Source organism: Bactrocera latifrons, unplaced genomic scaffold (assembly GCF_001853355.1).
Source record: "Bactrocera latifrons isolate USDA-ARS-PBARC rearing strain unplaced genomic scaffold, ASM185335v1 scaffold_46, whole genome shotgun sequence".
Lineage (NCBI taxonomy): Eukaryota > Metazoa > Arthropoda > Insecta > Diptera > Tephritidae > Bactrocera > Bactrocera latifrons.
This window is the reverse complement of record NW_017537112.1, coordinates 88,153-111,467: the sequence shown is the minus strand read 5'-3', so window position 1 is coordinate 111,467 and position 23,315 is coordinate 88,153. Positions and strand designations below refer to the sequence as shown.

Sequence of the window (23,315 nt, the reverse complement as noted above, 5' to 3'; positions counted from 1 at the left end):
ATTTCCGTTAGAACTGAAACAAAAACAAACAAACAAAAAACAACAACAACAAAGTTGCCAATTACTAACTCAGCAAAACGCGAATGCAAAGCAAAATAAAAACAAAATAGGCGAATTGAAAAAATATTAAGTTTTTGCTACAAAAAAAAAATAAATAAAAATAAATAAATAATAATTAGTAATCCTAAGTAAAAGCGGTAAAATACCACTAAGACAGCAACAACAACTACTACAGTAAGCATACATAGTAGTAGTACTCATAGTAGCAACAGCAACTGTAGAGGAGCAGTAAACTAAGAGCAACCAAAAACAAAAATGTCATTTCGCGTTGTACGAAGTTCGAAATTTCGTCACGTCTACGGTCAGGCACTGAAACGTGAGCAATGCTACGACAATATACGCGTCTCAAAAAGCAGTTGGGACTCAACATTCTGTGCGGTGAATCCGAAATTCTTGGCAATCATTGTGGAGTCCGCTGGCGGCGGAGCATTCATTGTACTGCCACACAATAAGGTAAACACACACACATACATATTTACTTACATGTACATAGTATAAGAAATTATTTGAGGTTTTTTGTTTTGTCTTTAAAAAGCGTTAACGCACGTTTAAGGAATTTAGAATAGACTTACTGGCGATTTCTATAAAATAATTAAAATGGTAGATATAGAAAATAGTGAAAATAAACGTTCGGAAATTGTGTGGGTGAAATGACGTTTGGGTTGGACTACGTGCGTCATGCAGAAAAGAAAAATTTTTTTTTAAACACAAATACGTTCATTACACTGTTTGATGGTTGTCTTGTAAGGTGGTAGCAAGATCTGTGTTTCGGTTTATTTAAATTTATTTAAATTTATTCATTATGTTGTTACTTTTTTAATATCTTGAGTGATTTATTAATTTTTGCTAAAAAGTGAAGACTCGAATTAAATAGAAAAAAAAATTTTTGACTATTTTTTATAATAAAACCGACTCAATATGGGAGCAATACATCAGCCCATTTTTCTTGTGTATTATTTCGAATGTTTTTAATTATTAATTAATTTTTGATTTTTTCTTTTATCAAATCTAATGTTTATTTTTGTTTGAGACCATGGAAAATTGTGTTTTTTTACTCCTAATGTTGCAATAAGTTTTTTTTTTTTACCCTGAACAGGATATATTAAGTTTCCCACGCAGTTTGTAACACCCAGAAAGTATATACATATGTACTATATAAATGATCGGTATGTTGAGCTGAGTCGATTTAGCAATATCCATCTGTCTGTCTGTAAATATACGAACTAGTCCCACAGTTTTTGAAATATCGTTTTGAAATTTTGCAAACGTCATTTTCTCTTCAAGAAGCTGCTCATTTGTCGCAACTGATATCGGACCACAATAACATATAGCTACCATATAAACTGAACGATCGGAATCAAGTTCTTGTATGAAAAACTTTCACATTTGACAATGTTTCTTCACAAAAGTTGGCACAGGTTATTTTCTAAGGTAATAATGTAATATACGAAGAAATTGAAGAAGAAGAAATAGATCGGCTTACTAAAGCATATATGTAACTGCCATACAAACTGAACGATCAGAATCAAGTTCTTGTATGGAAAATTTTTGCATTTGACGTGGTATATTCACGGAATTTGACATGGATTACTGCTTAAGGTAAAAATATAATCTCCGACAAAATTGTCCAGATCACATTACTATACATATGTATAAATGAACAGATAGTTACGGTGCTGCCGAAGTTAACGTTTTTTCTTGTTTTTGATTAAAAAAATATAGAAATCATTGAAAAAATAGGTAAAGTAGGTTGGTAAAAGTACTGCCCATATGGGCTCAATTAGGTACTTTTAGTTTCTTTGACTCTCTCGTTTCAACGTAACTCTCAAACCATTTGGTGCTCTCGATGAAACTACTTATGCTCTTTTTGGAAAACTATTCTAGGTCTAATGCCCTGATGTGTTTCTAGTATTTTGTATCGGGTTCATGATAAAGCTGGGCATTCAGATAAAGTCTAAAATCGTTTTCTTATTCCCTTCTAGCAAAAAACTGTAGCAAATATTGTTATATCAGCCCCACAAAGGATCAGTGCCTGTATATAGTCCTGTATATTATATTTAAAAAGTCCTTGGTTCTATTTTTGTCATACTTAAGCCACATCTGTTTTGTTATCTTGCATGATGTTTTTGATTTCCATCCGCTCTGAGCTAATTGTACAAAATATATGTATGCATATAAAGCGTGATATTAATCTCCGCTTCTGGTTCGTCTAAAGAGCATTCTGTCTTTGCCAACTCGTCTGTCTTTCATTGCAGTAAAGGCAGTATCGTTATTTGGCTATCCGTGTATATGATTACTTTCCGTGTCTTTCTCCGGGGTTATTCAATATACTTACATACTTATACTTATACTACAGGTCTTCTCTATACTTAGCACTTCCCCTTGAAAGATGCTGACTGAATTCTACAGGCAGATAGAGACAGAGATGTCTAGATCATTGGAGTATACTCATGCTCATACTCCGTAGTCCATTTTGGACCCGTCTTTATAGATAGAAGTAGTATCTTTCTCCCCTATAGATCTAAAGGGTATCCTCACCCGAAAGTGAGCATTAAAAACTTATCTTGGATGAGGATATATTCTGATTTACCTAGCTTAAGCTGGTACAGAATGGCGCAAAGTCATATTCTTTCCTGTTCCACCTTCTTAATTCCTCTATCCTTAAGGCTGAACTTCCGACTACGTTTCAAGTGAACTCATATATGGGCCGGTGATGCAGAAGCATATTAAGCGCATCGTTCGGTAAGGATATTATTATCTTTCTTTAATGCTGGCCAGGAAGCAAGTGCTCCATATGTTAGAATTGATCTAATCACGGCCGTATATGTACATCCATATGACTATCTTTGGTTTAAGGCACGAGTTCCTGTTAGGTATTCGTTTGCAGGCGAAGTAGGCTATATATGTTTATCGCTCAAGGATAACCGAATATTTTTGGCCCGAATTGGATGATATGGACTTGGACAATACGAGGTTGCACGGCGCTACAAGCCACATACCGAATGTCACAATCAATTTATTGAAAACCAAGTTTGGTGAACGGTTATCTCACGAAACGTGCGATTTGACTTCGTTAGACTATTTCCTGTGGGGCTACGTCAAGTCTATGGTCTATGCCAACAAACCAGTGACGATTGATGATGATCAGTATTGAAATTGGAGCAGTATCGGCGAATTATGCTTGAAACCCGTCGAAAATTAGGTGGCCATGCAAAATATATCTAGTTCCATACATAATGTCATCGAATGTATTTTCACCGGAGTAACGAATTTCATTGTAGCGCTCTGATTGAAAACCCCGTTATATTTAGTTCAAGCCTTTAGAGTAGTTTTTGTGGGATAAATCCAATTGTGGCAGCGATTTGATAAGGATTGAATACGAGTTAAATATATTTAATTAGTTAGGCATACACGGACTATTTAATTATAATATTTCAGTTGAAAGTGGAAATGTTTACAATTCTATCTAGCGGCCACCGCCAAAGCCAAGACGTTTGCGTCAACAAAGCTCAAGGAAGTGCGCATGGTAACTTATATGTACATATGCATGTGTATATGCATGCTTAAAAAGCCCATATGTATATGTATGTATTTATATATATATGTATGTATATATTTGTATGTAAATATATTTATGTATATTTGCAGTTTTAAATAGTTTCTTCAACTAATTGCTGATCATGATAAATAGACCGCGATTCTTTCAACGCCAACACATTTTCATCATTTTACAAAATTATGTAAACAACAAACACACACAAATTTAAAGAAAACTTCGTCCTTCAACTCGTACAATAAATAAATGTGTGAGATCAAAAACAAAATTCAAATGATCTTCAACATCTTTATTATATAAATAAAGCTATTTTTAAATATTTCCAATGCAAAGCATTTTATACATATGTACATACATATGTACGTACATGCACACAAAATATTCTCATACATACACACTTGCACACTTTAAATAAATGTATTTTCTCTCTAATTGGACTGCTGAAGCCGTTTCCAAATAAGGTTAAGGTTAAAATAAAAATTTCGCTCTTTGTGTGTCTTAACGGTAGCTGAAGTCTTAAGAAGGTGCACGCATGCACAAACATGCGCACACACTTATGTATGTACATACATACATATGTGGGAATGTAAGCATGCCAGCGCGTGTAGGGAAAAGGAACTAAATTTAGCCCAGTTTGTATTTATAATAAAGTTATGATTTGCATAAGCGAATAAAAATATCGTGGCATGAATTAGAATTGCGGAGGCATAGGGTTTTTGTAGTAAAATGAGAAAATAAAATATTTTTAATTTAAAATCATGTGAAAGTAATGCGAAACACAACTGCGAACTAATGTGAACGCGAATCGAGTGCAAAATGAATGCGAAATTACACGAAAATCTACAAATGGCTCGTGTTGATTATTTGAATGCGAGCAACAGAGCGCAGACCACCGCCAGCCAACGCCAAACAGCAATGCCACCGAAACAACAAAAGACTAGCAGCCAACTGACCACTGGTCGTTAGTTGCTCGCGCCTTTGCGTTGCGTTGCTGGTGAAGCGTTGGGTGTGGGCGTATACCCCTACTGCTGTGCGCAACGTAAGGCCAAACGTAGGCCAAAAACAAAAATCTTCCAAAAAGTTTTACTTTCTAAATCTGTTCAAAAACATTATCTTCTATATCTGTTGCTGCGTATGCTGTCTGCATGTAGAAGGGAAAGTGCGGTGAATGAGGAAATGGCACGAATACAATAAATACATATATACATATATGCATGTGTGTGTGTGCTTGTAGCAGAATTTCGTAAACGTATTCGAAAGTGATTTTTCATTTAGAATGAATATATCGCTTAAAAATAGCACACGACTACGATAGATTTTGGCAATTGACCAATAATTGAGGTAACGCGCGCAAAAATTCTAATTTAAATTAGCGACGTTTGCGTTGCTGCACACACAGCATGCGGCGGCGTGGGGGGTGTTGCGTGTTTGCTGGTGTACGTTTGGCATGCTGCAGCCACTTCTTTCAAGCGCTAATAAATTAAATTTTGGGAATTTTTTTTAAGCTATAAATTTCATAATTGAAATGTGTCAGCATTTGTTTGCAGCGTTGCTAAATTGCAGTACTATATGCAAAAATTGAAATAAAAAAGCCGTTCCACTTCCGAAATTTTGCTGTTGTATAATACTCTATATATAAACAGTAGAAAAACGAAGTTGCACCCATGCCATAATACCCTTCACAAATACAGTTTGAGTGGCAGCTATATGCTATAGTAGTCTGATCTAAAAATTTCTTCAGGATTTCATTTTTTGCTTTAGGCAATAACTCGTGGCAAATAAGTTGACGGATTTTGATCGATCAGTTTTAAGGGCATCTATGAATATGCTATATGGATTCGATATCAGCAGTTCCGACAAATGTGCAGTTCCCTGAGGAAAATAGGACGTTAGTAAAATTTCGATATTTCTAAAATTGAGGGACTAGTTTATGTACATATATATTGAATCTTTAAATTTAATGGAGAATGCTTATTATTATTCGAAAGATTATTCTTTTGCATTAAATTTTTGAAGATTACGTCTAAGATGGTCCACCCATTTTCAATCACTCGTTCGAGCATTTCGACTAGTAACTGGCGATAAGCGTGATGTTTTGCTCCAAGGTCTGAATCAAAGCGGGATTGTTCGCAAATCCTTTAGACTTTACATATCCTGACAAAAAAAAGTCTACTGGGGCGATATTACACCAACTTGGTGGAAAATCAACGTGAAATTATCTGCTCACCGAAGTATTCTCTCAATTAATCCTTTGATTGATGCGTAGTATGGGACGTGCCACCGTCTTATTGAAACCAAATGTCGGTTATCAAATAGTCGGTTACCATGGATAACGGTCACCATTGACATACATTTTCACCGATATCATTTAAAAAAAAAATATGTGCCGATGATTCCACACAAACCATTATTTTTTCTGGATGAAATGGCAGCTCTTGAATCTCTTTAGGTTGCTCTTCGTCAAAATGCGACAATTCAGCTTGTTTATATACCCATTGAAACGAGTCTCATCGCAGAAGAAAGTTTCGCTCGGAAACGTCAGATCTTTCTGGAACTTTCCAAGAGAGCATAGAGCTAAGTGATGTCGAGCGGCTTTAGTTCTTGCCCAAACTGTATTTTGTTCGCTAACTCGTAAAATGCGCCAAGTCGTTCCATACGACAGTCCGATTTGCTGCTAAAGGCACCGAATCACCTATCCACGGTCATCGGCTGCTATATTTTGTTCACTGCGTGCTGGACGTGGTATACGAGGTCGATTATTATACAATAATGAAATCTTGGTCTCAAGATGGGTGATGGTGTTGCGAATATTATACTCAGCTCAACCATAAGTTGAGCGAAGCATAAGGGTTAAGTAAGCCTTCCCATGATGTAATACCTGCCAATACTGAAGAAAAATAACATATCAGCTTGACACGACTCACGCGAGATCTGTCAAAAAATGCTATTGAAGAAAGTAACTCCACTTGAATCACCCGTTATTTATATATTTATTTAATAGGGTCCTTTTAGGACAAGTTTAAGTTTTACAAACTTATGTCCCCTGTTCTGGGTATATAAAAGGGAACCCATCAGTTTCCAATTAAAGATTTTGAGTTTTTTTATTCTTCTTCACTGTTTAGAGAAATAATATCTTCAAATAGTAAAAATAAAATAAAAATTTCTACTGCCACACAAACACCAACTAACTAGTGTGTGTGTGTGCGTGAGTTGCGAACATGGTGAAGTATTATTTAAAAATAAATGTTTAATTTTAGTTTTTCCTCAACTTTGCGTCGCTCAGCACTCAAAAAAACATTCGCATATAGAGAGATGTACTAACCATGCAGACAATTTGCTGGTTCTATAAAAAAATAAGCCTATAATGATGTAAGAATTGGTAGCAATTGGCGTTTCTTCTAAAGCAATGAACTTCTAACGGTTTATTCTTTTTTTCATATCAGAGCTACAAAAGAATTGCCTACTTTCCTCTAAAAAAATATTCGAAAAATCATAACTTGAAGTTGTTTAGGCTATATATAAAGAAGGCTGCAGGGCTTATATCCATTTGCAAGTCCAGAAATGTATATTTTCAGAATTTAATGTACTTTAGTAGTAATTCTGGATATGTGGGAATTCAGCCGAATACAGTATGCAGATCGAAGCTACGCAACGCGGCAATTCGCACAATAGCCGGTTCTACGTTACCGAAATTGACCCGGATTTTAGTCGGCTAAGGGCTTGATTGTCGGAGGTCTAACCTCCTTTGGATTGTTCATTGATCCGTATCAAGCTTTACCCTGGAACCCCTACTCCGTATATGATGGTTAATTACTCTTCTTAAGCATTAATTTACCTCTGCTTTGTGCAAACATTTACATAAGAGCTAAATCTCGACTAGTCACTGAAATGATGGAAATTTGTTGTTCTGAGTACGTGATTCAATCGTCAATGTATATGTATGTGTACAAAATTGCTCTGATTTTGTTATTTGTATGCTTCTTTGCAGCATTTTATTTATACATTATTCGCAGTTGTTGGCCAAATAAAGGGATTTCCTTAAAATATTTTCTTGTTGTTGTTTGCTCTGTAGTAAATTGTTGACTACACATGTGTTGCATATTGCCGATACTAAACATATAAGCACTACTTTCATTGAGTCAAATATCAAGAGCAAAATATTATATTTTAATTAAAAAATACATAAAAAAGTAATAATTGTGATATACAATATGTATAATAATATACATATAAACATTATAAAGGCTGATCCATTTTGAGGTTCGGCATCATTTTTGAAGAAATTTGGACCAGCGATTCCACCGACCCACAGCCGTTGTTTTTTCTGGATGAAATGGCAGCTTTTAAACCCCTTCAGGTTGCTCTTCGTAATAAATGTGACAATTTTGCTTGTTTCCATAACCATTGAGCCAGAAAGTAGTCTTATCGCTGAACAAAATTTGGTTCGAAAACGTCGGATCTTCTTGGAACTTTTCAAAAGCCCATAGACCGAAGCGAAGTCGTTGGAGAGGTCGAGGGGCTTCAGTGCTTGCACAAGCTGTATTTTGGACGCTTTCAATTTAAGATCCGAGTTGCTGCGAACGGCGCCGAATCAACTCTCCACGGCCATCGTGTACTCTCTCAATTACGGATGTTTTACAATATTTTCTTCATTACGTGCCGGACGTGGTCTATTCGGTCGAACGTTATCCAATAATGAATGCGGGATCTTAGGATGGGTGATACGATGCGCAAGTACGCTCAGTAGGCTGATTATGTTGAACTTAAGTTGAGCGAAGCGTGCGAAACACAGTCTTTACATAACGTGAATTTTCGTAATAAAGTTGAACGATTTGTAAACGTTGTTCAGGCATAAGTCTCTCCATGATGAAATGCCAAACAATGCTGAACAAAAATAACATGAAATCATCCGTGAAAAAAAATACCTCTACTTGGGTCACCCGTTATTATACAAAAATCCATTTTGAAAAACTGCTATTTTGTCAATTCATCTCTTTAAATACATATTACTTTCCTTTAATACTTAGAAGCTTGCTAATCCATCGTTTGCCGCAATTTATTTTTAAATGTTTTAATGATTGATTTGATTTGGATACAAGTGTTGTTGAAAAACATTTTGTTATTTTTAACCTGCTTACATACTTTTTAAGTATTAATTTATTTCCCGTAATTTCTAAATTAAATATAGAAAAATATTTTTTTTTTATAATTTTCTCATGTCAACACAACACTGAAAAATATTCATTATTGCTTTGGTTTGCCTTATGCGATCAGCTGTTTCTGTTTATTACTATTTTTTATGATATTCGCAAAATTGAATGTTGAAGCCATTGAATAATTGAAAATTAATAAAAAGTTGAGAAATTTCATCAAAATAATGAAGCAAGTGTTGAAAATGTGGAATTTGCCTCACTGCCACTTCTTCCTCTTTGGAAATGTAAAAATTCATTGGCATAATTTCTTCATTATATTTACCATAGCAAACTCCATAAATATTATAGCAAATTGATCTGTTAAAAGTGCTACATAATTGGAAAACCCCCTTATGTAGTTAGTTAGATGCGTTTTAAATAGAACGCATTTCTAATATGATAAAAGACTAAAAGCGTAAATGTTAAATTGCAGTTCTCGTCTATATAAATTTTCGTGTATGTTACAAAAAACTAGTTTGGTTAGTACTTTCAAATCGGTTAAAGTATGTATTTTATGGCATTTAGGAGTCATTGAATTTATAAAACGCTTCTTAATCTGCATAAAAAATTAATATATTTATCAAATATAAACCTGTGCTAATAAACAAATAAATAAACATATGTGCATATGTGTGTGCATGTATTTAGTTCGAAATTTAATGCTATTAATGACCGGCTGTCAGGTGTTTCGGTTTCGTTGCTTGGTAGCTATTACAAATCTCACTGAATGAGTCTGAGCACCTGCTTCACGCATTTTCACGGCACATTGCTATTATTTACGAGCACAAGCTCCTGAAATATATATACATAAATATACTTTATACATATATATTATTAATACGTATATATATGTATATATGCAAATATTGAACCGATGTGACGTGAGCAGCAAGCAAGTTTGCGTGCGGCAAGGAGTGTTTTTCACAGCAGGTGATAAATATCGAATGCGAATTGTGCTGGTGTGGCAATCGGTGGCTCGACGACTATGTCATTTTTACTTTTCACGAAAATATGAAAACACTGAAAATGTGAAATCCACATAAAATACAAATAAACATTGAAGAGAGTTGCGGCAAAAATAGAGCGGCGCACTTGAAGAGCGTAAATGAAAATGAAATATGCGATGTGCGGACTGAAATTAGGAAATGAGGTTGACATAGCGTCACACGGGCCGACTACCTACATACATGCGTACATGTGTATGTATGAATATAAGCATATTTACGCGGGTGTAAAGATGTAATTAATTTGACACTCATATGCAAAAATAGAATACTTTCAGCTGTTCGCTTTCGTTTTTTTTTATTTTTATAAAAATAAATATGTATAATCTTAATGTTATTTTTCACTTCTTTTATTTGACACTTTATTTTTCTATTATTTATATTAACTTATAACACTTAAAATATTTTATGTTTGCAGGTTGGTCGCATAGCTGCCGATCATCCATTGGTGGGTGGCCATAAAGGTCCCGTTCTAGATATTGCCTGGTGTCCGCACAATGACAATGTCATCGCCTCCGGCTCTGAGGATTGTGTGGTTAAGGTTTGGCAAATACCCGATGGTGGTCTGTCACGCACACTCACCGAACCAGTTGTCGATTTGGTGTTCCATCAACGTCGTGTCGGTCTTGTGCTTTGGCATCCATCAGCATTGAATGTGCTGCTGACGGCGGGTTCGGACAATCAGGTGAGGCTAATTGAATATAATTGTGCTCAAGTTTGTAAAGTTAGGGGAGATCAGATGGATTTCATAAAATTTCAACGAAAAAAGTGAAAATGTGTGAGAAACATTAGGGAGTTTTTTATAGTGATGTTCAGTACTTGTTAGAAGAAAATGGAAAATATTATAGAAGTAAAACTTGCGAGCATCGAAAAAAAAATCACAAAACAGTTTGATTTTACGGTCACTAACTGAAATTTAGGAAGGACAACAATTTTGCAATTAAAAAAGATATAATTGAATATGCCAGATAAATAATTAAATGTCATAAGATCAAATTTGACCCGGACGGGGTTTCTTTGAAATTTAGAAGGAAAAAGTATTTAGTAATTAAAAAATAAATATTGGTTAATTGAATATGACAGATAAATAACTAAATACCAGATACCATGATCAAATTTGACTCGGGCTTACTACAATTTTGTACAATTCATCAATTGTTGGAAATATTTTGGGGAATCTACTTTATCACGAATACAATTATGTACTTCAGAGGGATAGCAGGTGATCTCAACATCTCTTACGGAATGACTCAACACATGTTGGTTAATATATTGTGTATGAAGCCTGTCAATACTAGACTCTTACCAAAACGGCTGAATGAACAAAACGGAGTCGAATAGAAATTGAAAATGAGATTCTTGACAACGTAGCCTTCAGCTGAAGATGCTACATTCATTTAACGCATCATTACTGATGACGAGTTATGGGGTTATGAATGTGACGTCGACTCTGTCGAACAATTTAGCCTATGGCTCTGCTAAAATTAGTTAAAACCGAAAAAAGGTCATCCTAGCTTGGCTTACATGTAATAAGTGTATAGGAAATTGGTTAAACGTTGACATGCGTGTACTGACTCAGGACCCTATTTTTGAGTTTCTTAGAAATATTTATATTAAAATACATGAAAAAATATTTTTGGTGTGTCAGTCCGGGTCAAATTTGATCAGATGGTTACTAGTTACGGTTTTGTGTTAATTAATCTTCTTAATTTTTTTTTTGTGTTTTTTGAAAGACCGACCAAAAAATTAAAATATTCAAAAATATGCTTCTGTTAGCCACTGGTGACTCCTGTGAGGAAAGACTCTATTGACATGTCGAAAGTTTGATTCTATTCCATTTTACAAGCGGATGACTCAGTATAGGCATCCATAGAAACATTAAACAAAAAATTAAAGAATGAAACAACCTTTATGTGATATACAAACTCATAACAACTTTTCTGTTCTTCATATAGGTTGTCATTTGGAACGTGGGTACTGGTGAAATACTCGTACACATCGACTCGCATCCGGATGTTGTATATAGTGCATGTTTCAACTGGGACGGTTCGAAATTGGTGACCACATGTAAGGATAAAAAGATACGTATCTATGATCCACGTAACGGTGAAATCGAAAGCGAAGCACTTTGTCACGAAGGTTCGAAGGCAACGCGTGCCATCTTCCTGCGACATGGTCTCATCTTCACCACCGGTTTCAATCGTTCATCGGAACGTCAGTATTCGCTGCGCGCACCTGATGCTCTTAATGAACCCATCGTCATGGTGGAGTTGGACACATCAAACGGTGTGATGTTCCCACTTTACGATGCGGACACGAATTTGATTTACCTTTGCGGTAAAGGCGATTCAGTTATACGCTACTTTGAGGTAATTGCACAAATTCATAAAAATAAAAAAATTAATTATTAATTTTTGGTTATTGTTTCTTTTTTCTACTGTAGATAACGCCCGAGCCACCGTTCGTACATTACATCAACACATTTCAAACGCCAGATCCCCAACGTGGTATTGGCATGATGCCAAAGCGTGGCTGCGATGTCACAACCTGCGAAATAGCTAAATTCTACCGGCTAAACAATAACGGCTTGTGTCAGGTGATCTCGATGACAGTGCCGCGTAAATCGGATCTCTTCCAAGAGGATCTGTATCCGGATACCTTAGCCGAAGATGCGGCACAAACTGCCGAGGATTGGATTGCGGGAAATGATGCCGAACCATTGACATTTTCATTAAAAGTAAGTGTATTGTGTGTAGAGTGTGTCAGTGAATTATAAAATTGGAATACATAAACGGTATGGGCTTAGTGCCAAGACATATTTTTTTCGGTTTAATTTTTTGTTTCGGTGATAAAAACGATCCGGTGATGTAAACGAATGGAAAGCTAATGCCAAGGGTTGTGTCGAGTACGACATCAAAAAACATTTTATTTGCTCTTCGACTTTTTTAAAATATGTGTAATAACAATAAAAATGTAGTGCATTCATTGTGTATTCATTCATTAAAAAATCCAAACTTTTCTAAATTTAATAATTTGTTTGTAACAGAAGAAAACGTTGTAGACCTTCTAAATAATATTTATAATTGATCAGCGTGATGAACTGAGTCGATTTAGCCACTCTCTCTCTCTCTGTCCGTCCGTCAGTCTGTATATATGTGAACTGGTCCACCAGTTTCTGAAATACTGATTTGAAATTTTGCACACGTCATTTTTCCCTCAAGAAGCTACACATTTGTCGGAACCGCCGATATCGAACCGCTAAACTACATACAAATAGAACGATCGAGGTCAAATTCTTGTATGGAAAACTTTTTTAGTTAACAATATATCTTCAAGTGATTTGGGGATCTGTATTTTTTAATATGCATTATTCTATACGATATGATTTTTAAAAATCTGTATTCCAATTTAAAACTTTGTGCGTTTGGTATTTTGCATTTACGGTTTGGTTCTGTTCAATGGCTGCCAACAGCTGACTGACTTGTTTGAATGACTAATATTTGTTATATTTTTCTTCGAAATTTTTGAAAGAATTTGTTTACTGTTCGAATTAAAACATTTCAATTGTTCAATGCTATTTAAACTGCGCTATACACCACTCACAGCATATACTACACAAAATGCAAAATTAAGCATATTTATTTTTTAGTTGTTGCTGCCAGCAATCACAAGATGTTAAGAGAATATTAACATAAAAAATTTACAACAAAAAAAAATTATTTCATGCATTAACATGCAATACAAAAATATACATACATACATACATATACATATAAAATCAAGGAAAGCTTCGAATTCATACATTCCACATCTTAGAAATATTAGAAACATTTTCAAATCACGTGCAAAGCAGGCATCAATGCATGCAAGCTTACATACGAAGAAACATCCGTTTTCATGGAAACTTTCACTACGCATGCATCATACCATCCACATACATTCCACAACTTTCTTAGTTAATCTCATCGCCATCATCACCACCGCTAACTCGCACGTTTTGCGGCGTTGTTGTGTTTTCGTTGTGTTCTTTGTTTATTTCCAAATCCTCCGCTCACATAGCGAGCGGAACAGTAATGCTAAAACGCTTAAATAGGATCGTGTCTCTATTGTACAGGGTGGCTATGTCTCACAATCGGCCAACAAGTCGCTGTCGGTGACAAAGAAGGCGAACATCCTCAATAAGGCCTCAGCGGGCACCTCGAAGAGTGCGAGCAGCGCAGCGCTTGGTGGTAATCATGCGACATCGAATAACAACAATGCATCGAGCGGGTCCGGTTTTGTGAGCGGTGTCAGTGTAAGTAACCAAATAAACAAAATACGAACACAAGAAAATAAGAAAACAATCTGAAATAATTTTTTAAATTTTTTTTGTTTGCAGGAAAAGGATCTGCGCGATATCACCGATGAAATACGCAAATTGAAGGCGATCATTGTGAAGCATGAGAATCGTATACGCGCGCTGGAGGCGGCTGTGCGCGCACAAGAAGGCGACGATACCGATTCGCGACCAGCGGCGGCGCCCGTCACTGCCGGCAATGGCAATTCTTCGTCCAAAGCGGCCACGGATGGCGGCGCGCAAAAGGAGAGCAACGATAATAGCAGTGCAAACGATCAGAGTCATCCGACTGCCGCGAACGACGATGAATTTTAATTAAATTTATATATAACTATTTTTAATTAAACTTGCTGCGCGACGCTTTATCGATTCAAAATACGTTTCGTTTGTATTAATATTAATATTATTTTATCGATTTTTTAATTTATTTTTAAAATAATATATAAATAGCTTTTCCACCTTTTTAATTTTATGAAAACCAGAAAGATACATTTTCATTATTACATTTTAAAATAAAATTAAAAAAATTATATATATATACATATATTGTTTGTAAATTGTCAATACACACACGCTCGCCCTAACGAAAATCAGTATAAATGTGCTTTAGTTAGACCATAAAAAGTAAATCGCAAATAACTATTAAAAAGAAGAAATTATATAAAAAGAGGAAACTTGTTAGAAAATTGTTAAAAATTGTCTGTAACTAAAAAACAACAACGCAAAATAAAGCAAACCGAAAACTAGTAAATTACCATTGTAAAAAGAGTAGTTATAACTTGATATGTATTGTTTTTTTTTTATTTATACATAATGCAAGCTCTTTTTAGTAATGGTAAAACAGAGTGCTTTAAGTAGACGACTAATCACACACATTGTTTAAGTGCGCACACTTTCAGTTAAGCAAAATAACGCCTCGAATGGTTATATGCTTTTGAATAGCAAAGTCATTTCGTATAGTTAGTTGAATTTATTTTTTATATAAACTACACACACTCTCTGCTACAAAACTAAAATTAACTGTTAATTAAAAATATGCACTTATAGACCTAAATAAAATTAAAACTTTTTAATTCATTTGAATTCATTGCAAAATATAAAATATAAATCTTTCAGGCTACGTGGAACTAATGAAATGGTTCAGACTGACTTCAAATGGCGCACTTAAAACCAATTTACACACATACGTATAACTATTAACCACACTATTTGTACATTTATCATAAATATAGTGAACGTTTTTTAATTAGTTGCTTACACATGTGTGTGTTTTTCTCCCGCCGTTGCTGCCTTTTTAGCTCACAAATATTCGCGTTGTAAAATAACCTTACAAAATAAAGATACATAACTACACTACATGTATTTACACTCGGTTGTTGCTTTACGCGCATATTGAAAACAAATGTTTRCTACGAAAATGCTGCATGCTGGATAACAACGCGCATGCGTAACAAAGATTTAAACAAATGATTATGATTAATTAATAACTCTTAATACAAAAATGCATAAATTGAACTAAAATGAGGCGAATAATTGAACTACAAATGTTGCGTGCGCGGAATTTCTTACCAAATTAACTAGTTTCAGTACAAATCAATACACAATCGTTATTTAGATTTATTTGAAAAAATATAAACGCAAAAACTTCACTTTTTGGTGTCATATTCAGTTTTAAACTGCAGTCTGCTTTATTATTAAAACTACAAAGTTTGTTGACAAAAAATTTTAGAATTTTATTTATTTATTTTTTTTTTAACAAATTGTAATATGACAAGTTTTGTGCATTCTTATCGTTCAATTATTTGCTTTTATTCATTCACAAAACTAAATAGTTTGAAAAATAACGCCACTGAACAAATTCAAAGGAGAACAACTAACCAAAAAGAATTTACAAACTACTAAAACACGGAGTTCATCTTTAGCAGAGACTTGAATATAAAAAATTTAATTATAAAATCTAAAAACCACCATTGTAAATGGTTAGATCGAAAGAAATGTCGAAACTGCAAACGTGAATATTTTCATGTTTCTGCTGTCTGTCTAATGCTGCGAGTCGTCCTTATACAAAATTTATGCCAAATTAATAATGTATTTTTAATATATATACATATACTTACATAATTACAAAAAATATATATACATATGTAAAGCATAAAGCAAACTACTACTAAAAGTATGCGACAAGCATAACTAATTAACATAATAATATATATTTATATAGAAATTTTTGATAACTGAAAAACTTAAAACAAGAACCTTGTAAATTTTATATTAAGCGAATAAAAATCATAAAGTGTGTGAAGAAAATGTTTCTGCTGGAGAAGCAAATAAATATGAGCAGGTAAACTTAACTTATTTCATTGGCAAATTTTGCAAGCCCTAAAATCTAGCTTTCATACTAAAAAAAGTGCTTGCTGCTTGTGGAGAACATGACAAGGTCCAGTCAAACCAATAAATTATGTATACGTATGTACGTAAATTAAGAAAGCTACTATTTACTACTTTTCTTTGAGATATTGGTATGTTTTATGTTTCCTCGAAACTTGTATACTTTCTAATTTCTTTTTATTTTATGTGAACATTATTTGTTTTTTTTTTTGTCTCATTTTTTATNCATTATTTGTTTTTTTTTTTGTCTCATTTTTTATAATTTTAATTATTCATATTATGTTATTTTAAAAATATTTAATTTGTTCTAAAATGTCTCTCTTCTTACGTTATTTTTATATTATTATTTTGTGTACTTTTTATATTGCTAAAAATGCCTTGTTATGGAATGTGTTTCAATAAATGCGATTGTAATTCTTAGTTGTTTTCTTTTCTACACTTTTACATTTTCTATATACATACATACATACATACATATACTATGAGAATCATAGTTTCTTACGAGGCAACATTAATGCTTTCCTGCCGATTTTCAAATAGCAAACCATTTTACAAACATAATTGCATATACATAAATAATCATGAGTATGTATGTATTAAATAAAATATACAAAAAGTGATTTACATATAAAATAAAGTTTTTGATAATATTTATACAGACGAAATAAAAAATGGTTATAAAAACGAATGAGTGATGATATTGTATATATTTATTTCTAATGGTTAATTTTCAGTTGCAAGACTAAAGATTGCTTAAGGGGTTAAGAAATCACTCTGAAATGTGGACTGCTTTTATAAGGAACATTTTTTGAGATTATTTCTAAAATAAAAATAAACAGAAAAATCTTTCTCTTCGCCAGACCACCTTTACTCTTCTGGAGATTGTCTACGGGTTCAAGAAAATTTATAATTTTTTAAAAGTATATATATTTTTGGTTTCGAATAAAGTTTAGACAGAAAAATGTTTTTCACAATTTTTCGGAGATTATTCTGGAGATGGACTATGGGATCAATTATCGAAAATACTATTGTGATCAATTGAAAGGAATTTTGTTATATTTCTAAAATATCTATTTATTCTTGTAAATCCATTTCATCTCCTTTAAAGTAATCCCCTCGAGATTTCCTCGGAGTGGTCTCTTGAGTTCGCTAAACAGCCAGAACACTCTCACGACCGGCTTTGATCTTTTTATACCACATATAAACACTTTTAGAAAACAGAGTTTGATCTCCAAAAGCTTTATGCAACAGCTTGTTGTTGTTGTTGTTGTTGTTTCAACGGTTATCTAGTCCACGCTAGGGTGGTAAGGGTCATTTGCGTTGTCGTCGAGGTCATCTAACGGGAGGCCCAAGAAACGTGCTGTTTCAACGGGGTCGGACCAAAGGCAGGAGGGTGTTAGATGAGTCGGGTTTGTAGGGCATGCCAGTATCATGAGGGGACTCGTTACATGCAGGACATACATTGGGTATGTCAGGGTCAATTCTGGATAAGTAGGAGTTTAACCGGCTACAATATCTACAACGAAGTTGCGCTAGGGTCACTCGCGTTTCCCGCGGCAACTGGAGCTCTTCGTCTGCGATAGGTAGTGATTTGACTCCAAGAACGCCGTTCACGGGAAGGGAGTCGGTGAAGGTGTTGATGGCTCCACTGTGAATGGCGGTCAGAACCTGTTGAAAGTCAGTTGCGTCGTTTTGTCAGGCTCTACTGTACGACGTCGTCGACGTAGTCAAGGAAAGACCTTTTGATGCTCATTGGAGGCGGTTCCGCTCCAAGCAGATGGCTACAAGGGTGATTCCTGCGAAAATATCCTAGGAACTGCTTGTAGAGGAGTTCATTATGCTCCTTTACAGGGAGCTACTGTCGAGGTGTTCTATGAGAGACATCAAAAGGCATCACGTCGTGGTCTAGAATGCAGTATTCTGGCAGGTCTGAAGTTTCCTCATCTGCGTACCACTGCATCCAGGCGACGTTGCCAACAACGTTTCTTTGTCTTTTCCCCTTGTGCTAGCGACTTCAGGATTTTGTTGCGGCTCTGTAGTTTGGCGATACATTTTTGTTCAGTAAATTCAGACATAATGAATGAATTGAAGAATCAATTTCATTTAGAGCCTCACAAAACGAGGCTCAAATGCTAATGAATATTATTACGTGAAATTTAGCATAGATGTCACTAACAGTACTACCAACTTACAGAAACAAAAGTTTACCTATTCGAAAAACATAGAAAGTATAAATTAAAATTTAACCTTTCAATTTGATCACAGTAACCAACCGTTGTTAATTTTGGTATAAGTATGTGACTGTGCTAAACCCCAGATAAATGCTTTTATAAATATATTTTCATTTAAAACTATTCGTTCCAAATGTGTCGCAGATTAGTATCTATTTAAATTTAGACATATTTTAAAGATTATATTCTTGAAGAAGTTATTTCGGTAGGGACATAATTCAAAATCAACATTTACGAAAATAAATTTAAAATGAAATCGTAGAAGAAATTTAAATTATTTCATTTTATAAATATTTCAACGAATACTTAGTAAATGTCACTTCCTGATTCGATAATTATTAAAAATTTATATAGAATAATTTTTACCATTTTTTCGATTCCTATTGAAAAACAACATCGACGAAATATATTTAGTGGAGTGGCAACGCGATTTAAAGTGTTGCATTTCCAACCCGTATCAGCGAAACTGGTTTTGGCATCTTGCGATGCCAACCGATATTATTATGCGCTGTCAACTATTTCAGCAGTCACATTTTGACATTTGCTGAGTACAGTTTGGAAAATTTATAGTGTGGAAAATTCTTGAATATTCGCAAGCTAAATAAAAAATATTTTTAGTAAGAAATAAAATAAGGAAATTGAAGTGTAAACAAATAAATGTTGAGGAAAATCAATAACCCTTGGAATAATAGCTAGATAATAATAATTACAAGTTCAACAAAGAATATTGCAGACTGCGGAGTATTACATAATTTATTTAAATAACTTGTAGAAAATGCAAAAAGGAGTGGAATACTGGAGTATAAATGAAACCGTGAGAAATTTTTATTAAACACAAATTATTGACGATTTTGTGAATTTTTCCACGACTGAGTTAACGGGTCGATGAAATTTCATCATCAATACAGAGGTAGAGCCGAAGACAAAATACAGTCGTGAGCAAAGAAAACGATTCATAAAGGAGTTTTTCATATATATACTGAACTAAAAAGAATTGCAGAAATTACTAACTCCACGGGAAGATGTTTAGCAGTCATTTTACAAAAAAATTATCTATTACACTGAAAGGCGAAAACGGGAGCTTTTTAGTTAGTAAAAAAGACGAAACCAGTGCCAGAACTGAATCGAGCAGCTTAGCGGAGCAGTTATGCACAAAGAATAAGGAGTTCCTTTGATCAAATAAATATTAGAATACATATTCAAAATAGTATATATTATATAGTTTGACACTAATACCAATTAGAAACTATAAACTKCTGCGGGAACAGCACATTCGCCAAAGAGCTATGAAGTTTTTGATATAAAAGTAAGAGATAACTCAATTTTAGAATTATTAAATTGAATGAATGGAAAATAATTGATCTGCTGTACGTATGAAAATTATATCACAGTCAAAACTGTATTAAGGAATTTAGAAACATTAAAAAGCCAATAAGCAAACTACACAAGCACAAAGCGCATCAGTTCGAGTAGTCGGTTATAAAAAATATAAGGATTAATATACACAGTTTGTATATAATAGATATACGAGTGTCCAACCGGACACAAATTCGACAAAATTACCGACACCAGTAGAAAAACCTCTAAAATTTCGCCGAAGGAACAGGAAGATAAAAAGGACTCTGCAGAAATGGCTGCCATGAATACAAAGCCTACCAAATTTGGAGGGAAACTGAATTTATCCTCTCATGTAAAATATGAGCATTTAGTAGCTGGCATTTCGGGTGGCGTAACGTCGACGCTAATATTGCATCCGTTAGACTTGATAAAAATTCGTTTTGCTGGTAAGTTTTGGTTTTTAAAAACAATCCCAATATCATATAATATAGAACAATTTAAAAATAGTATTTCTACGTTTTATATACGTAAAAAGTATGCAAAAAAATTCCTTTCTGACTTAGAATAAAATTATTTGACAAATATTTCAATAATGATCAGTCGGTCAATTTTGAATAGCTTGTTATTAATTATTATTAATCTTTCGTTGATAAAATATCTAAGAACGCGTGCTATATTCATCATCCATTTTAGCGATTTGACTACGACGCAAAAAATTTAAAGTCAAATAATTCAAACCAATTAAAAATTGAATAATAATTATAGATGTCTGGAAAAATGTTATCTCTCTTTTGCCAATTACGTGTATGTTTAGCCGAGTACAATGTTCAAATGCTAATGTATGTACGTTTGTAAGCTAATAAGTTTCCTGAAGTAGTTAACTAATAGCTTGACTAAATAATCGCCCACAGCCAATGCTCGTTCACACGAGTCTGGAACGTGATAACAGTTCATAGGAAATTGGAAATTTTTCCAAACCAAATAGTAAAATAAAATAAATAAAGCACTATAGAATGACGGAATTAATTTTATAACGCAAACAAATGGCGAATACTCGCAACCAAAGCTACAGCAAACTTATTGCAGACATCATGGCAAATATTGTAGTGATATATGTACATATCTATTTAATTTCATACACGCGCGGAGGTATTTAGATTCATATTATTCGCATTAAGCCGGCTTGTGTGTACATATAGTATGTATGTGCAAACGTAAATATAACACATCAAGTGTACATGGTTTTTTCCGTTGACTTCACCATGGTCAGCTAGTTTCTCCGTACATTATGAACTGATTAATCAGAAGAAAATAAAATACATGCTGAATTTATGAAGTTAAACTTTAAATAAAATGTTATAAAGTGTGGTGCTGTAAAAGCCCTTGCCAGTGACTGTAAAATGGAGTTCTTCATGGAATAAAGCTCGATTTAACTTGTTTTTGTTTAAATTGTTTATTACTCAGTCATTGTTAAATGCTGTTAACGCCCCGATTATTGATTTTACTTTAGTTTATATGCATCAGAGACTTGTTGTCGACCAAAGTTGTTTAGCGCTATTTCGCAACCATTTAAATGGTTATGAAAACGAATTTTATTTATTATTGTTACAAAAAACGATAATTATCGGCACACGTTAGCTGATGACTGTCGCACCAATATTTTTTTTTTTTTTGTTGTTGAATATGTGTTTTTCTTACCTAACTATTATTCATATTTTCTCGGAAACTGAAGGATTCAGCTTATCGTTGGGTAAATTCTGTCGGTTGACGTCAATAGTTATTTGCACGTCTTTGTTTTGAAACGTAAAATTAGTTAACAACACAATCGTGCGTCTTTAGTTATATGATATCAGCCTTACAGATTTATGTAAACATACATACATATTTGTTTTTAACTTTGGCGAATTGCGTTTAGAGCTGGCGATTGTAAAGCTACTAAGATATCTACACACTTTACGCACTGTTTACATTATTTTCATTTGCTACAACCACTTCCGTTTAGCAAAGCAATAATATGTAATTCATTTCAACCGTCCTGGTTCAACCTGTGCGTTGTTTTGTGTATTTTCGCAAAGTGAAATGGAAAAATTTAATCAAATTAATTTAACAAATAACCCTGATGCCTAAGTTGTATTGCTTTATGTATTAACATAGGAAATAATTGCTGATTGGTTGCAATGGCACGTCTGACCAACTAATCCGTTCCCACGACAGTCGGGTCTACGTAACTGGAACGGACCCGGATTTTTTTCCGGCCAAGGACTGTCAACTCGGCAGAATACTACCGCTACAACAATAACCGACGGTACTAGTCCACATTACTTTTCCAACTAATCTAGTTGTGTCTAGTTGTAATTTAAATTTGTTTTTGTATATTATTATTTACATTGATCATTTTCTATTAAGCGGACAGTAAACTAAATATTGTTGCCTACACTTTTAATTATTAACTGAAAAACACTTGGATGGAAAATACTGTCATGCATTTTTTAATGAATACATTTTTTTATATTTAATTTAGAAGTTTTTTAAACCGGATATCTGCTTAAGATATTCTTATTGGTTATTCGTTTATCTCTCATATTTGCTAATGTAGAATATTATAATGCCAAATAAACCATTTTGTATATGAAAAACATTCTTGTCTGTCGGCTGTTCAATACATAAAAGATTACGTCTCGTGTATTTCAAACTTGTCATTGTGAAAAATGCCATAGATTGAGTAACGACATTCTTTTTCAGAAATCTCTACTGACGCGCTAGTTTCTTTGTGTGTACCGTATGTATATATGTATGTACTTACATACATATGTATGTATGTACTTAACAATTGATTTGTTATTGTGTTTTGTTTAGATGCATCAAACAAAAGTTCATATATGTATGTAGTATATCGCTGAGGGGAATATTGTTTCAGTAACAAAGTGTTCAGCTTTATTTAAATAAAAAAAAAATGGATTTGAAATTTCTCAAATCAAAAAATATTCCTCAAATTTTCAATTATATTCTGTGAATGTAATTACATACATACAGTTGTCCACAAAAAAATAGGAGTGACCACATGAGAAAAACGATTTTTTTAATTTTCTTTAAGAAAAGAGTTTTTTTTTCAAAATTTTTGAAGAATGTAATTAACTAAAGATCTATTAATACTTCCACATTTCATATTTTTCAATTAAACATAAACAAAGTTTTATATCGCAGTCTATA

At 33.7% G+C, this 23,315-nt stretch overlaps 2 protein-coding genes across 3 annotated transcripts in view; both read left to right on the top strand.

Moving 5' to 3' along the window:
* Positions 1-138: 138 nt before the first annotated feature.
* On the top strand, positions 139-14,603 carry LOC108973147 (coronin-6). 2 transcript variants are annotated; one of them, XM_018940204.1, is made up of 6 exons: positions 139-513; positions 10,231-10,497; positions 11,768-12,181; positions 12,256-12,549; positions 13,927-14,106; positions 14,191-14,603. In XM_018940204.1, exons 1-6 carry the CDS (start codon positions 316-318, stop codon positions 14,461-14,463), a joined length of 1,626 nt encoding a protein of 541 aa, XP_018795749.1. In that variant the 5' UTR covers positions 139-315; the 3' UTR covers positions 14,464-14,603. The 2 variants fall into 2 exon arrangements, with proteins under 2 accessions (XP_018795749.1, XP_018795748.1); XM_018940203.1 differs by having other exon boundaries at positions 13,906-14,106.
* A 4,687-nt stretch (positions 14,604-19,290) lies between these two features.
* Positions 19,291-23,315, top strand: part of LOC108973155 (mitochondrial folate transporter/carrier) — a 14,835-nt gene continuing 10,810 nt past the window's right edge. The window contains exon 1 of the mRNA XM_018940218.1: positions 19,291-20,551. Coding sequence (XP_018795763.1) covers positions 20,398-20,551 — 154 coding nt within the window. The 5' untranslated portion in view covers positions 19,291-20,397. The remainder of the gene's footprint in view (positions 20,552-23,315) is intronic.

Excerpts from the sequence above, each read along its gene's own strand:
- LOC108973147 (XM_018940203.1), top strand. The coding sequence starts at position 316 with ATGTCATTTCGCGTTGTACGAAGTTCGAAATTTCGTCACGTCTACGGT. Across the intron at positions 514-10,230 it reads TTGTACTGCCACACAATAAG|GTTGGTCGCATAGCTGCCGA; the intron begins GTAAACACACAC and ends TTATGTTTGCAG. Across the intron at positions 12,550-13,905 it reads CATTGACATTTTCATTAAAA|GATCGTGTCTCTATTGTACA; the intron begins GTAAGTGTATTG and ends ACGCTTAAATAG.